This window comes from Balaenoptera ricei, chromosome 9 (assembly GCF_028023285.1).
Source record: "Balaenoptera ricei isolate mBalRic1 chromosome 9, mBalRic1.hap2, whole genome shotgun sequence".
NCBI lineage: Eukaryota > Metazoa > Chordata > Mammalia > Artiodactyla > Balaenopteridae > Balaenoptera > Balaenoptera ricei.
The window spans coordinates 75,399,871-75,414,557 of NC_082647.1; the positions used below are offsets into that span (position 1 = coordinate 75,399,871).

The following is a 14,687-nucleotide window of genomic DNA, read 5'->3' on the forward strand; positions in this document are numbered from 1 at the left end:
AATAAGACTAATAAGAACCTGTTGTATAAAAAAATAAATAAAATAAAATTCAAAATTTCAAAAGAAAAAGAAAAGAAAAAATATATATATACTCCTTGTGCTAAAAAGGATGTGGCTTTAGTCCCTAAGTGCCTCAATTTCCTCATCTTCAACTTGGAGCCAATAATGTAGAGCACATATAAAGGTTGTTAAAAAAAAAACAAAAAACAAAAAAAAAACTTGAGACATTTTAAGTTGAAGGCTTTATTTGTACTTTATACAGCTTTTATCAATGGGCTATGTGATTTTCTTTAAATGTTATCACTGCTGTAATTAGATATGAATTTTATGATGCCTCCTTTTCCTGGTGGGAATATTATTTTCCAGGGAGAGATGGCAGGAGTGTTCATAAGAGCCAGGGAAAGCTGATTTTCTGAAGAACCCTTGAGAAATGCTAAATGAAAGATTTTCTCGTGTTGTTGGTAATTCTTTATTTGAAGGTAGACTTGGCGTTCTTGTTTGTGTTTATTTTTGCTCTACACTTCCTTTGTTTCTGAAATGGGCCAAATTAATAAATGCATTACTCTCCAGTCACTACCTTCTTGCTGTTTCATTGAAGCTGCTGGTGGGCCACAAAAAATGCCATCTATATCAGCATCACTGTTTTTAAATTTAGCTTTGTGGTCACCTTTGACTTCATTCTTTTGGTGACCTCTTGTTAATTCCTGGTGACATTATCTTGCAGTTGTTCCAGGATGAAAGTATTAAAATATCACAGCTAGAACCACTCAATTACCTGTACTGCCAGATGTACTCATTTTAAATTACCCTTTGTTGGGGTGAAATTTGGAATCTGAGAGGCAAATTCATATTGTCATTTTAACAACTGTGAATTTACATTCTGGGGTAAAACATATCGAATTTGATAATGTGGAAAAATGCTTGTGACAATGTTATATGCAAAAAACAGTACAGCGAGCTGTCGACGTGATCTACAATTTGCATGTTTTATTCGATATATTTTATATTACACTGTGTGTTTTATATACATATAAAGTGACTGGAAAATACATTGTGATTTTTAACATTTGTTTCTGGGTACTAAGATTGTGAGTATTTAAAATTTTTTTTCCTTATTCTTGTTTGTGATATCCTTTTAATTTTTTTCAATGAGCCCCTTTTAATTTTATAATGGGAAAACATCAGAAGAAAAAAGTGTTACTGGACCCAGGATACATGGAGTTGCAACCATACCCCATTCCCAGTACTAATACTTAAACATTTAGTAAGCATTTACTGTATTCAAGTAATATAGTTATTGCTGACAACGATGAACGGGGTAAACACAGAACAAATGAAGCAGACACTTAGATTTCTGACTTCAAAGAACCTATGTAGGAGATTTAATTTACATGCAATAAAAATTAGAAGGAAATGGAGGATGAAAAGATTATCATAGTTTCAAGGAGGAAAGGAACCAACATTTACTGAACAGGGACCATGTGTTAGCTTTTTATCTTGACAAAAATACTATGAATTTGGTCTTATTCGTTCCATTTTACAGGTGAGGAAACTGAGTAAATAACCTATCCAAAGTTCCCAACTAATAAGTGGTAGGAGCAAGATTTAAATCCAGTCCTTTCTAACCCTTTCTAGGACATCTGTAATCACTTACAGGAGGGAGAGGGTGCGAGGGGTAGGGTAGTTGAGGAAAGGGTTCTCCAACTCAACAGAAGTGTCAGAGATGAGATGAGGGGAAAGAAATTTGTCCCGGACAGAAAAGCTGAGTTAGGAACACAATCCACTGGTAGTTTTCTAAGCTGTAAGAATGGATTTGAGAAGAATCAGTGGACATTTTTGACCAAAGGAATAACCTGATGAAAATGGTGAAGATTATGTTAGCAGTTGTTTGCACTGTTTAAATGTCTAGGAGTGTCACCAAGTCATCTTTTTGTTTTTTTTTTAATTGAAGTATAGTTGATTTACAATGCTGTGTTAGTTTCTGGTGTACAGAAAAGTGATTGTTATATACACACACATACATATATAATCTTTTTCATATTCTTTTCCCTTATCGGTTATTACAGGATATTGAATATAGTTCCCTGTGCTATACAGTAGGACCTTGTTGTTTATCTATTTGATATATGGTAGTTTGTATTTGCTAATCCCAAACTCCAAATTTATCCCTCTCCACCTCCTTTTCCCCTTTGGTAACCATAAGTTTGTTTTCTATGTCTGTAAGTCTGTTTCTGTTTTGTAAATAAGTTTATTTGTGTCATATTTTAGATTGCACATATAAGTGATATCCTGCGATATTTGTCTTTCTCTATCTGACTTCACTTAGAATGATAATCTGTAGGTCCATTCATATTGCTGCAAATGGCATTATGCCATTCTTTTTTTATGGCTGAGTAGTATTCCATTGTATGTATGTACCATATCTTCTTTATCCGTTCGTCTGTCGATGGACCTTTGGGTTGCTTCCATGACTTGGCTATTGTAAATAGTGCTGCAATGAACATTGGGGTGTATGTGTCTTTTTGTACATCCTCTCCTTTAATAGTGTTACTACGATGACTTAGCCCCTCTCCAATCTCCCTGGCCTCGTCTTTCCCCTCTCTTTCCCTCTTTTCAAGCCCTAGTCTTCTTTGTATATCATTGGCTTTCAAATGATTTTTACCATGACCCACAGTAAAAAAATACCTCTCTGTTGAGACTCAATATATACATACATGCGTATACACATACATGCATACACACACGCACCCAAGCACAACTGAAACAAAAATCTTCACCAAACACTTCTTACCCTTATTTGCAGTGCACCCTGGTATTTTTCATTCCATTCTGTTCTATTTTAGTACCAACAAAAATGATGGTTAAGACCCACTAAATTGATTTTATTATCTATTAATGTACTGAAAAGCATATACATTTATATGTGTTGCTTCACTGCTTACAAAGCATTAACTCATTTTACTTCAACAACCTTGTGAAGTGGGTGGATACTTTAATCTACCTTTTTATAGATGATGATAGTAGGGCTTGGAGAGGTTAAGTGACTTTCCCACACGCACAGCTGGGAGACATTGAGAGAAGGGTTGTTACTATGTGGATTGTAGATAGAAGACAAAGGAGAGAAGGTGGGTCACATACAGTCAGTCAGCTAATACAGTGTATTTTTCTTGAGCCCCCTGCCCTGTTCTGTGTGCTGTGCTAGGACCTAGAAGGCAAAAAATCAGCATGGGGTTTGTGCTCCAGGAGCTTGGAGCCTGTGAAGGAATCTTTTGTAGGGGTAATGTGGAAGTCTCAAAGAGGTATTGGTTTAATCACTGAACTTTTTTTTTAAATTTTTATGGGGTATAGTTGATTTATAATGTTGTGTTAGTTTCAAGTGTACAGCAAAGTGAACCTGTCATACATATACAAATATCCACTCTTTTTTAGATTCTTTCCCATATCGGCCATTACAGAGTACTGGGTAGAGTTCCTTGTGCTATACAGTAGGTCCTTATTAGTTATCTATTTTATATAAAGTAGTGTGTATATATCAATACCAATCTCCCAATTTTTCCCTCCCCCGCTTACCCCCTGGTAACCATAAGTTTGTTTTCTACATCTGTGACTCTGTTTATGTTTTGTAGATAAGTTCATTTGTACCCCTTTTTGTAGATTCCACTTCTTAATCACTCAGATGCTCCAGCCTGGATGTTGGCACTTAATACAGTCAAAACTGGATTATTAAAGTTCAGTGATTATTTTCTACATCTGTAACTCTATTTCTGTTTTGTAGATAAGTTCATTTGTACCCTCTTTTTAGATTCCACACATAAGCAGTATCATATGATATCATTACCAGGGGGTAAGGGGTGGGGGAAGGATCAGTTGGGAGATTGGGATTGACATATACACACTACTATATATAAAATAGATAACTAATAAGGACCTACTGTATAGCACAGGCAACTCTACTCAATACTCTGTAATGACCTGTACGGGAAAAGAATCTAAAAAAGAGTGGATATATGTATATGTGTAACTGATTCACTTTGCTGTACACCTGAAACTAACACAACATTGTAAATCAACTATACTCCAATAAAAATTAAAAATAAAATTAAAAAAAAGAGTAATGAGGGAAATTAGAGATCCAGGGCTGGGAATGCGTGGAATAGCAGGGCTGCCGATGGAGAACAAGAGGAGTGTGCTTGTGGTTGGGAGTGAAAACACTGGAGTAATTGAAGCCCTGAGTTGGCAGGCTTACTGAGAGAACAGAGGGAGGAAGGCGGATGGAGCCTTGGGCAAATACTGCAAGTAAACGCTATGGAAAGAAGAGATTTGCTGACAGAGGTGGAGAATCAGGCAAAAGAAGCAGGACGCTGAAGGGACACAGTTTTTACAATTTCAAGGAGGGGAGGAGAATATTATTTTACAGCATTAAGGCACATATTTATCTGAACTCCTTTCTTTTAGCTTTTGGCTTTTACTTCCGGAATGAGAATCTGATTCCCTCATAAAATTTTTGAAAAAATATATCTGTGTTTTGATTTTAGGATCATTATGATTGGGGACTTCGTGCTATTAAATCTGTCTTGGTTGTAGCTGGCTCCCTGAAACGAGGAGATAAAAATAGACCTGAAGATCAGGTACTGCAATGCTAATATGATTTTGTTGAGTGAATAGCTAAATGGCTTTGTACAAATAAAAGTATATATATCTGGATGGTGGGTCATACATAGCACGACTTTTTAAAAAGCATCACATCTATTTTTAATACAGGATATTTTGAGGACTGGCATTTCTTATGTTATAAAAGACCACAAGTATTCTTGAGTAAAAGGATATGAATATATGAAAGAAAATGTGATTTTATAAGTGCTTCTGAAATACCAGCCACAAAAAGTATTTTGGCGATCATAAATAACTTAGTAATCAATGTTTGATTTTCTCTGAGGAACATTTAGAAAATCTGATTGAATTGGGATATTAATCCTGAAAAAGTCCATGAAGACATAATCTAATGGAAGAAAGTATGTCCATTTCATGGGATGTGAGATATGTTTAAAGAAAGCAACATAGGGGATGCTCACCTAACACCAATGATATATTTAGTTGGTTATTTAGAGCTACTAGGGGAATGTTCCACTCACTATCCTTCATGGGGAAAAACAATAGCACCCACATCGTGCATTTTTCTCTATTAAACAAGTAGTGAGAGTAATGGATATACAGCCTGTGTGAAGATGCAGTATGGCTTGAGATTTTGAAAAAGGTCTATTCCTGTGAGTTTCTTTACATGTTAAGGGATATTTATCATGTGATTTTCTACCTCTCTTTTCCAATCTTTCTCTCTCTTCCTCTGAGTCACAATTCATGATTGGGTCAAGATTTCATGCATTTACCTCTTTCTGCAAAAGTCACTCTGATGTTCAAGTTACTGCTTTTAAAATCTAAGCCCTCTTTGGTTTTCAGCCAAAATAGAACAAAAACCCAAACTAAAAATGGGTTGAGTTTATCATTCTGAGATTCTTAGAGTATTTTGGACAAAACAGTCTCATGGGCTTGGTTAATTTACATCCTGGAGTTTGAAGATTACAGAGAGAAGTACCTCAGACCCTTCCTTAAGATCAAAACATTATCCAGGGAGGAACAGGGCCTCTTTGTTGGTTTTAGTCTGAGGTTATCCATGGTATCAGCAGAGCTTTCTGCTGTTCTGATATATGACCTTGTAAGCAGTGACCCTCCCTGTAGATAGAATGCCATTCTAATAGAGAACAGTGTCTATCTCATTATTACATCTTTAGCTGTTTAGGTGTTTGTTAGACCTTGTATTGGCTTTTTTATGAAATGTTTTCTCTTTTCCTTTCTAGGTACTCATGAGAGCATTAAGGGACTTCAATATGCCTAAAATAGTGACTGATGACATCCCTGTGTTTTTGGGCCTGGTTGGTGACCTGTTTCCAGCCCTGGATGTGCCCCGGAGGAGAGTGCCCCACTTTGAACAGATGGTCAGGCAGTCCACCGTGGAGCTCCGCCTGCAGCCCGAGGAAAGCTTCATCCTCAAAGTAAAAGGATCATTTCCTTGTCATGGCAGCCCTTGGGAGGTGTATTGACAATAACTGTGGTTGAGTGATACTCGACCAAAACATTAACTTACATATTACACTGACCTTAAGATGCTCTTAATATATACATCAAAGCATTCTAATATTAGTCCCATTCTGTGAGAAGGTGAAAACACAGAGAGGGTAAGTCATGGTTTTCAATGTAAGCAGACTTTTCATTAGTTTATAAAACTCCTTGGTTCTTCTTGGTGATGTGCACCAAAAATTAATTTTGCTCTCTTTTCTCTCCATCTTAGAGAAAGTTGGAAAGAAAGTCATTAGCACATGCTTGTAATGGGGGAGAAACGTATGATATCACCTGAGTTATCAAAGGCTTGTGCATATGCTCACTCATTTGGGGTGTAGTGAATACATGGATGTTAAAATACATACAGATTATCTGTTATAGATATTTCAAAGGATATAAGTCATTAGGCAGTTGTAGATGATGTTGGCCGTATGCTGTTTCTGGTCACACTTCATGAAGAGTCATTGATTTTTGTAACTAACCCCTGCCATGTACCAAGTACCTCTGTACTTCACTTCTGCCTGTGTCACTGACTCACCGAGTAATGGTTTTTCTTCATCCTCATCCCCATACTCTACGTTGAGAGATCTGGGAGCAACTATACTTTGCCCTTGTCATCTTTTCTAACTTTCCAGGAATATAATGCTGTCAGTGGGGGCTGGCTCACGTTGTAAGGAAAGAACTGGGTGAAAATGGGCAGATTTTTTTTTAAATCACATACTCATTAAAGGAAACTAGTGTGTGGCTGTTTGGTCTGCAGGTGGTCCAGCTTGAGGAGCTGTTGGCCTTGCGACACTCTGTCTTTGTCGTTGGAAACGCAGGCACGGGAAAGAGCAAGGTATAGTCAACACCTGTTAGCTTCCAGCCGTGAAAGGAACAAAATTACGCGGGGTGGGAGACCTACATTCACTTCTATTTGAGAGTTCCCTTCAGTGAAGTTGCTCATAATTTTGAGTTAGGATCCGAGACTCTAACATTGCTATTTGATCACTTGACCCTCTCCCTTTATACTGGGAGCAGGGAGAGAGGAGTTAGTAGAACATTGAATTCAAATAAGTCAACTGAGGGAAGATTGGGCTTTCCATGTGAGATAGCATCCTATTCACTAACTTAGATGCATGCCATCCTGCTCTATGCATCTTTCAATAATATACCTGAATTCTTTTATCCAAAGTAAACATATTGAGAGACTCTAGAATAAGATACCTGGCTTATAGGATTGGTGTGGCCCTACCCACATTGATCAAAACTATTTTCTTATATTTCCCAAGTTATCTTAGTGTCTCCTCCCCATATCATTAAGAAACACCCAAATAGTTTTCTTCAATACTCTCCCAGAAATATAGCCCTCTATAGGGCCAAAACAAAACTTGAAAAGAAAGGGAGGAAGCAAAAACCACATTTTTGAAGTACTTATTATGTACTCCGCTAGGTGCATTATGTGTGATTTACTCTGCACAACGATGATAGGCCATGGGTGTTATTATCCCCATTTTTAGTTCACTGCTTGATTTTGTTTGGTCTTACTGACAGTCCTGGCAACATACTTATTTTCTTGCTTGGCAGACAGTATATGCAGAACTGCATGCATTTTAACTGAGGGTGCTTGGGTATAAACATATTTAGTAACCAGCAACTAAAAATAAGCAGAATGGGCATATGAGACTTTAGAGCATGGGTGTCTATAGAACTTGCCAGTATTTAGGTCAGAGCCCAAAGTGGAATACGTGTAAAAGGAAGCCCTGTATAGGGCTTTTTCTACTGAAAAATGTAGTCATTGAAATTGTAAAGTAGATAACTGATAGACCTGTAATTATTTTGTTAAAGTAAGTTTCAGATGTGAGCCATGGTGCAAGGAAGGATAAAATTGAATTCTATAATTTTCAGTAGATTAATGGTTTCTAAAAATAGAAGCTTAATATTTCTAAGACATTCAATTTCTTTCATCTAGTCTTCATTGATTCCATTCTATTCAACCTTTGCTTAAGCTTATAGAACTGGAGCACCAAAGCTTGGGCCATGTTATTTAGCAACTGATTATTCTAAAGTATTTGGCAATTGTTTATCAGTCCTTTAAACCCCTGTGAGAGGAGATCAGGATGATTATATCTAAAATAAAAGCCATGGCTTTTCAGAGAAAGCAGAAAGGATAGTTGGGCGGATATTTGGGTTAAAGTGTCGATTAATTAAATAGACATGTATTAAGCACCTATCCTGAGAATTCTTTTTATTTAATTTTTTACACTTTTTAAATTTATTTTTTATCTTTGTTTCCTTATTGGCCGTGCTGTGTGGCATGCGGGATCTTAGTTCCCCAACCAGGGATAGAACCTGTGCCCCTGCAGTGGAAGCGCAGAGTCTTAACCACTGGACCCTCCAGAGAGGTCCTATCCTGTGAATTCTTATCACCAAGGCTTCTTTTCCTCAGTTACCTAGAACAGGGCTTCTCAACCTCAGCACTATTGACATCTGTACCAGATAACTCTTTGTCCTGGGGGCTGCTCTTTCACTGCAGGATGTTGAGCAGCACCCCTGGCCTCTGCCCACGAGATGCCCAGTAGCACGTCCTCTTCCCCCAAGTCAAGATGATCTCCTCTTGAGAACTATTGTTCTAGGTCGCTAGGTCTCAAAGCATGTCTAGACCAGCATCCTAAGCATCACCTGGGACCTTCTTAGAACTCAAATCAGTCCTGCGCAAGACCTGCTAAATTAGAAACTCTGAGATCGGGTCCATTAGTCTGTTTTAATACCCTCTAAGCACTTTGGATGCAGGCTAAATTTTAAGAACAATCTAAATAATACAGGCAGAGTGGATTTTAATAACATGTACAGGAGCACATTTACATATAGTCCTTTACTTTGCACACATGGTTAAAAATCTCAGTTGATAGTGACTTTCTCTTGACAGAATCAGGTGAACTGATCCTCAGGGATTGTGGGATTAAATTTTTCAAGATGTGAATGAAAATGTGCACATGTAAATTTTTTCCCATTTTCAATATACACAGAATATCTAGGAACATATAATGCCTAAGGAAAACCCTTCAGAAATCTTTTGCTTCCCATTTGGCTTACATTAGTATTAATTTTCTTAGCGTTTTTCCTTCTTTCTTTTTCAGATTTTGAGAACACTGAACCGAACATATGTTAACATGAAACAGAAACCCATTTGGAATGACTTAAACCCCAAAGCTGTGACAACAGATGAACTCTTTGGTTTCATACATCATGCTACCCGAGAATGGAAAGATGGCAAGTAGTATTTCCCCTTTTGAAGTGCTAAAATTTTCTTTTTTTTTTTAATCCAGAAAATCATTTCTCAGTTCAAGCCAATTTTAGTCATGGTTGTAGATTTACTGTTTATGGGTTGGCATTATTGGAAATACAGCAGCTCACAACAGCATTTATAACCTATAAATTAAAACTAGATTTGATTAAGTGGTCGATTAGCATTCAGCAGATTTGTGCTCAGAGCTGTGTATTTTATCCCCCATCAGTTATGTCAGGGCTCTCTGTAAACCAGCAGAGAAGTCAACACCAATGCCTCAGGGAACATTTATAAAGTACCTGATACAAGATACTGAGTTTCAGGCATGTGCTATTCTAGGTTCCAGGGCAAAAGTCAGTGGGACATGTTTCTTGCCCTGAAAGCTTTTGTGGACAAGCAGATTCCTTTGTTAAAATCACTTTTAACATTCTCATTTCCGTAAATGCACTAATCTAGACATCATCCTTGAGTCCTTTCCCACATTCACACCCTACATTTAACCTCACAGCAAATCCTATAGGCCTTACTTACCTTTAACATACGTATTGTATTCCCGTACTTCTCACCTTCTCTGCAGCTCCCACATGAGTCCAAGCCACCAGCACCTCTTGCCTGTATTTGCGGTGTCGCACCTCACGGGTCTCCATTAATTCATTTTCCATGCAGCAGACAGAGGGCGGTCTTCAGAATGTTAGTTCTCTGCTTGCAGTTTCCAGTGTGTTTCATCACCGTTAGAATCCAACCTTTATCCAAGGCCTACAAGGTTCTATGTGATTGAGTCCCTCTTCCCCATCTCTGATCTCATTTCCTATTCTCTGCCTTTCACCTGCATGTACACTCGGGCCTCCTTGCTCTTCTCTGAACCCGCCAAGCATCTTCCTGTCACGGGCCTTTGCACTTGGTATTCCCACCATCTGCAACACTGGAGATACCTGCATGGCTTGTTCCCTTATGTTACTGGAATGTCTGGTCAAATATCGCATCAGAGAAGACTTCCCTGATGACCCTATCAAAGGAGCAGACCTCGTCATTCTCCATCCTAGTATCATGTACACCCTGCTTCCTTAATTTGTGGGACAGTCAAAATTTGCTCTCTTAGGCTTTCTTTTTTTTTTTTTAAAGACTGTGGCAGAAAGGGAATAATATCCGTTTATGCTGAAAATATGTAGAAGCCTTTCAAATTAGTGTCCATTAGAAAAGGTTGCTGGCTTTTTTATGAATTATGGTAGCAGGTTCTACTATAGACTATCACTTATCTTTGCACAAAATCCTTCACAGAGGAAACAAAACCTTCCACATACCTGCCTCAAAACAGTTTTTTTCACCATAGTATTATATACTTGAGTTTTGAACAGTCAGCAACTATTAAATGTGCCATGAAACATGCATAATACTTAGCAAAAAGGACTCTGGATTTTAAATGTTTCTATCTTTACATCTTGTGAGATAATGATAACTTATTATAATGCCAGTGAACACATTTCCCAAAGAAATGTATTGCACTTCTGAATACTTTAGCTTTATAATGATCTCTCTTGAATAATGTTATAGAAAAATGGAGAAAGGTGGAATAAATTAATATTTGGCCTAAAATAGATACTGAATATATGTGCATGAAAAAGGTTAATATTTTCATTTGGTGTAAGTTTTGAGTTTCATGTACGTCACCTGCTATTAATCTCCACAGGTGTTCTTCAAGGAAGGTACTATCATCTTTATTTGACATTTGGGGTTGCTCAGCCTGAGAAGTTAAGGAACCTTCTCATGGAAGTAAAACTTGCCCATTGGTCTAGATCTCAGGGATAGCTCAAAAAGTAGTGCTGTTTGCCCACCTGAAAGAGGCGACAAACTTATAGCAAATTTACTTACTGAATAAAAGAGCTTCCAGTAAAAATAAGACAAATCTATTTTAGAAATAAATAGCACTCAACTCCATTATACATTAGGATTGCTTACTCTTAACTTATAGGTCTATTCTCATCCATTCTGCGAGAACAAGCAAATCTTAGGCATGATGGACCAAAATGGATAGTGCTGGATGGCGATATTGATCCCATGTGGATTGAATCACTAAATACTGTCATGGACGATAACAAGGTGAGTAATACCTCAGTGCTAAACCTTAAATGTAACACCTGGAGTGTACTGAGTTCCATTCACTTGTTGACTTTAATACCAGTTTCAGGCATTAACCTGATATTCTTTATGTAATTACTATTTTGATGTGGCACCTTCCTGGTAATTCTCTTAATTTCACTATTAAAGAATTTAAGGGAATACATTTTTTCTTGCCTATAAATTTAACCATCTTTAAAGAGAGTTAGATATGTATCCAAGGATTTAGTTCATCCACATCTTACCATTTTCTAAGAGCTAGGGGTAAATTATTATTATATCTTCTCTTTAAGTATGGACTACTTGGATAATAAAAGAATGAGTTTGTGCCCTATGTTAATTGGCTAAATTTAGCTCTTGAAATTAAGTAGTTCCTATGGCTACAGATTTGAGTATGCATTCCTAAGCATTTTGCCATGGTTAATCCAGAATTTCCAGCAAAAACAAAAGGTGAAGTTACAGGTCTGTGAGACCATTGAAGCAACACAAGGTCTACTGTTAGGGTCAGGAGAGAGAAATCATTAATTGTCATTGCTATAGAATAGTAGTAGTAACCCCCTTAACCTAAGAGTAATTACTGTTTTCTGAACCAACACATTGTCTATCATAAAATACAGGTCTAAGATCCTTATACTTGCATGAGTTTCTATAGGACAATTTAAAATTGTGATAGTTCATATTCTAAATAAAGTTTATTTTTTATGGCATTCAGGCCTTTTTATGTAATCAACTCTTAAAACAAGGGTCTTATATTTAGTAATAATTACCACAGTTATTTAAAGGTTGGCATGAGTGAGTACATGTTGGTAAGTTTGTTCCTCAGGGGTCGGCGAGCTCCCCTGAGGATGAACTGAGATCTTCATTCAGACTGCATTTCATTGTTTGTTTGTTTTTTATTTGTTTTTGTTTTTTAAACAAACAGCATTTTTTAAATGGAAGGATAGTTGAGTTACAATGTTGTGTTAATTACTGCTGTACAGCAAAGTCAGTTATGCATATATATATATATACACATTCTTTTCCATGATGGTTTATCACGGGATACTGAATATAGTTCCCTGTGATATCCAGTACGACCCTGTTGTTTATCCATCCTATATATATTCAGACTGAATTTCTAACTCAGGCAGTGAGCTCATAGCCTTTGGCACTTCTCCTGGGGGAAGGACTTTGTGCTGTTTTGGAAAGTTAGCAGCCTTGCCTTTGCTGCCTAATGAAATGGCCACTTTTGTGCTGTGCTGCTCTGTCCAGGTGCTGACCTTGGCCAGCAATGAACGCATAGCTCTCACTCCCTCTATGAGACTGCTCTTCGAGGTTCATCACTTAAGGACAGCAACCCCAGCTACTGTTTCCAGGGCTGGTATTCTATACGTGAACCCACAAGATTTAGGCTGGAATCCGTGAGTATTGCTTTTATTTTAATTGTGGTAAAATTTACCATTTTAACCATTTTTAAGTGTAAAGTTCAGTGGCATTGAGTACATTCACGTTGTTGTACAACCATCATTACCATCCATCTCCAGACCTTTTGCATCTTCCCAAACTGAAGCCCCATATGCACTAAGCAGTAGCCCTCCCAGCATCCCCACCTCCTTTCTACTTTCTCTCTATGAATTTGAATACTCTAGGTGCTTCTTATAAATTGAATCATATAGTAATTGTCTTTTTGTGCTGGGCTTATTTCACTGAGCATAATGTCTTCAAAGTTCATGCATGTTACAGCAGGTGCCAGAATGTCCTTCCTTTTAAAGGCTGAATGATATTCCATTGGGTCGAGATATATATATCTCATATTGTTTATCCATTCATCCTTCTGTAGATACTTGGGCTGCTTCTCCCTTTTGACTGTTGAAAATAATACTTCTGTGAACACGGGCATAATCTCTTTGAGTCCCAGCTTTCAGTTATTTTTGATACATATATGTACAAGCGGAATAGCTAGATCATATGGTAATTCTGTTTCACATTTTTTGAGGAACCGCCATACTGTTTTCCATTAGTAGCTACTCCATTTTACATTCCCATCAGTAGAGCACAAGAGTTCCAATTTCTGCATGACCCCACCAATACTTGTTATTTTCTCTATTTTTTATAATAACCATCCTAATGGGTGTGGAATGGTATCTCATTCCAGTTTTGATTTACATTTTTCTAATGATTAATCATTTGAGCATCTTTTCATGTGTTTATTGGCCATTTGTATATTTTCTTTGGAGAAATGCCCATTTCAGTCCTTTGCCTATTTTTTAATCTAGTTGTTTGGGTTCTTTGTTGTTTTTGTGAATATTTTTTTTTTTTAATCTTAGGTTTCTAAGAATGCTAAAAATGTATTTGATTATTTGAAGAAAATGTTAGCAATTAAATTTAAAGTTAACTAATTAAGCTAATTTAAAAATCATTAAATTAGCACCTGTATGCAGTTGTCATTTTTATTTGGACATTACCCTGTTTACACCTTGCACGTGTTAAGACATATATTTGTTGACTAAGTGAATAAGTAATAATAATAGCTCATATGGAGCACATAGATATAAGTATATCATTTAGTGAACATTTGTGTGTTTGTATGTATACACATAATATGCATACATGAACAGTGGTGATGCTTTGATTTAGAACAAGTTTATTGTGCCCACTTGCTTACTCTTCAAATGCTTACACTTTCCATAATTCATTCTGGTGGTCCCTTGTCACCCCCTCTCATATTCCCACTATGTGCTGTAGAAACATCTGAGCTCTGGACACGAACACGTGCTGGTGCCTGGCATGCTTCTTGTGTCAGATATCTTCCCTTTACCCCTCCACCCTGCTCTGTGCCCCCAGTGGCCATCCTGTGTGGACCACATCAGTGGGCTCCTTGCCCTCTGGCTTCTGGTTGGTTTGGCCAATGAGGAGCCCTGGCAGGAAATGAGAGGGAGAAAGGAGAGTGAAGTCAGGCTATTCATTCCCTTGGCTCCCTCCCTGCAGGAGCACATCAGGATGACCGTGACCTTCATCAGCAGGTCCTCGTAAATCTCTCCATGAGATTCTTTGCTTCCAGGTTCTGATAGCCCTTCATTCTCTTGTCCCTGCGGCCGCGGGTGCTCTAACCATTTCTCAGCCATCACCCCATGACGTGGCACTCTACTGTCCATTTTCCCTGCTTCCGCCCACACCTTTGCCAATAGTCCTTTTATTGATCCTTCTCTAT

At 37.6% G+C, this 14,687-nt stretch overlaps 1 protein-coding gene across 1 annotated transcript in view; it reads left to right on the forward strand.

Moving 5' to 3' along the window:
* DNAH11 (dynein axonemal heavy chain 11) overlaps window positions 1–14,687 on the forward strand; it is a 333,679-nt gene that overhangs the window by 155,601 nt on the left and 163,391 nt on the right. Inside the window, exons 37-42 of the mRNA XM_059933975.1 lie at window positions 4,536–4,628; window positions 5,853–6,047; window positions 6,875–6,952; window positions 9,234–9,366; window positions 11,352–11,479; window positions 12,749–12,897. Coding sequence (XP_059789958.1) covers window positions 4,536–4,628; window positions 5,853–6,047; window positions 6,875–6,952; window positions 9,234–9,366; window positions 11,352–11,479; window positions 12,749–12,897 — 776 coding nt within the window. The remainder of the gene's footprint in view (window positions 1–4,535; window positions 4,629–5,852; window positions 6,048–6,874; window positions 6,953–9,233; window positions 9,367–11,351; window positions 11,480–12,748; window positions 12,898–14,687) is intronic.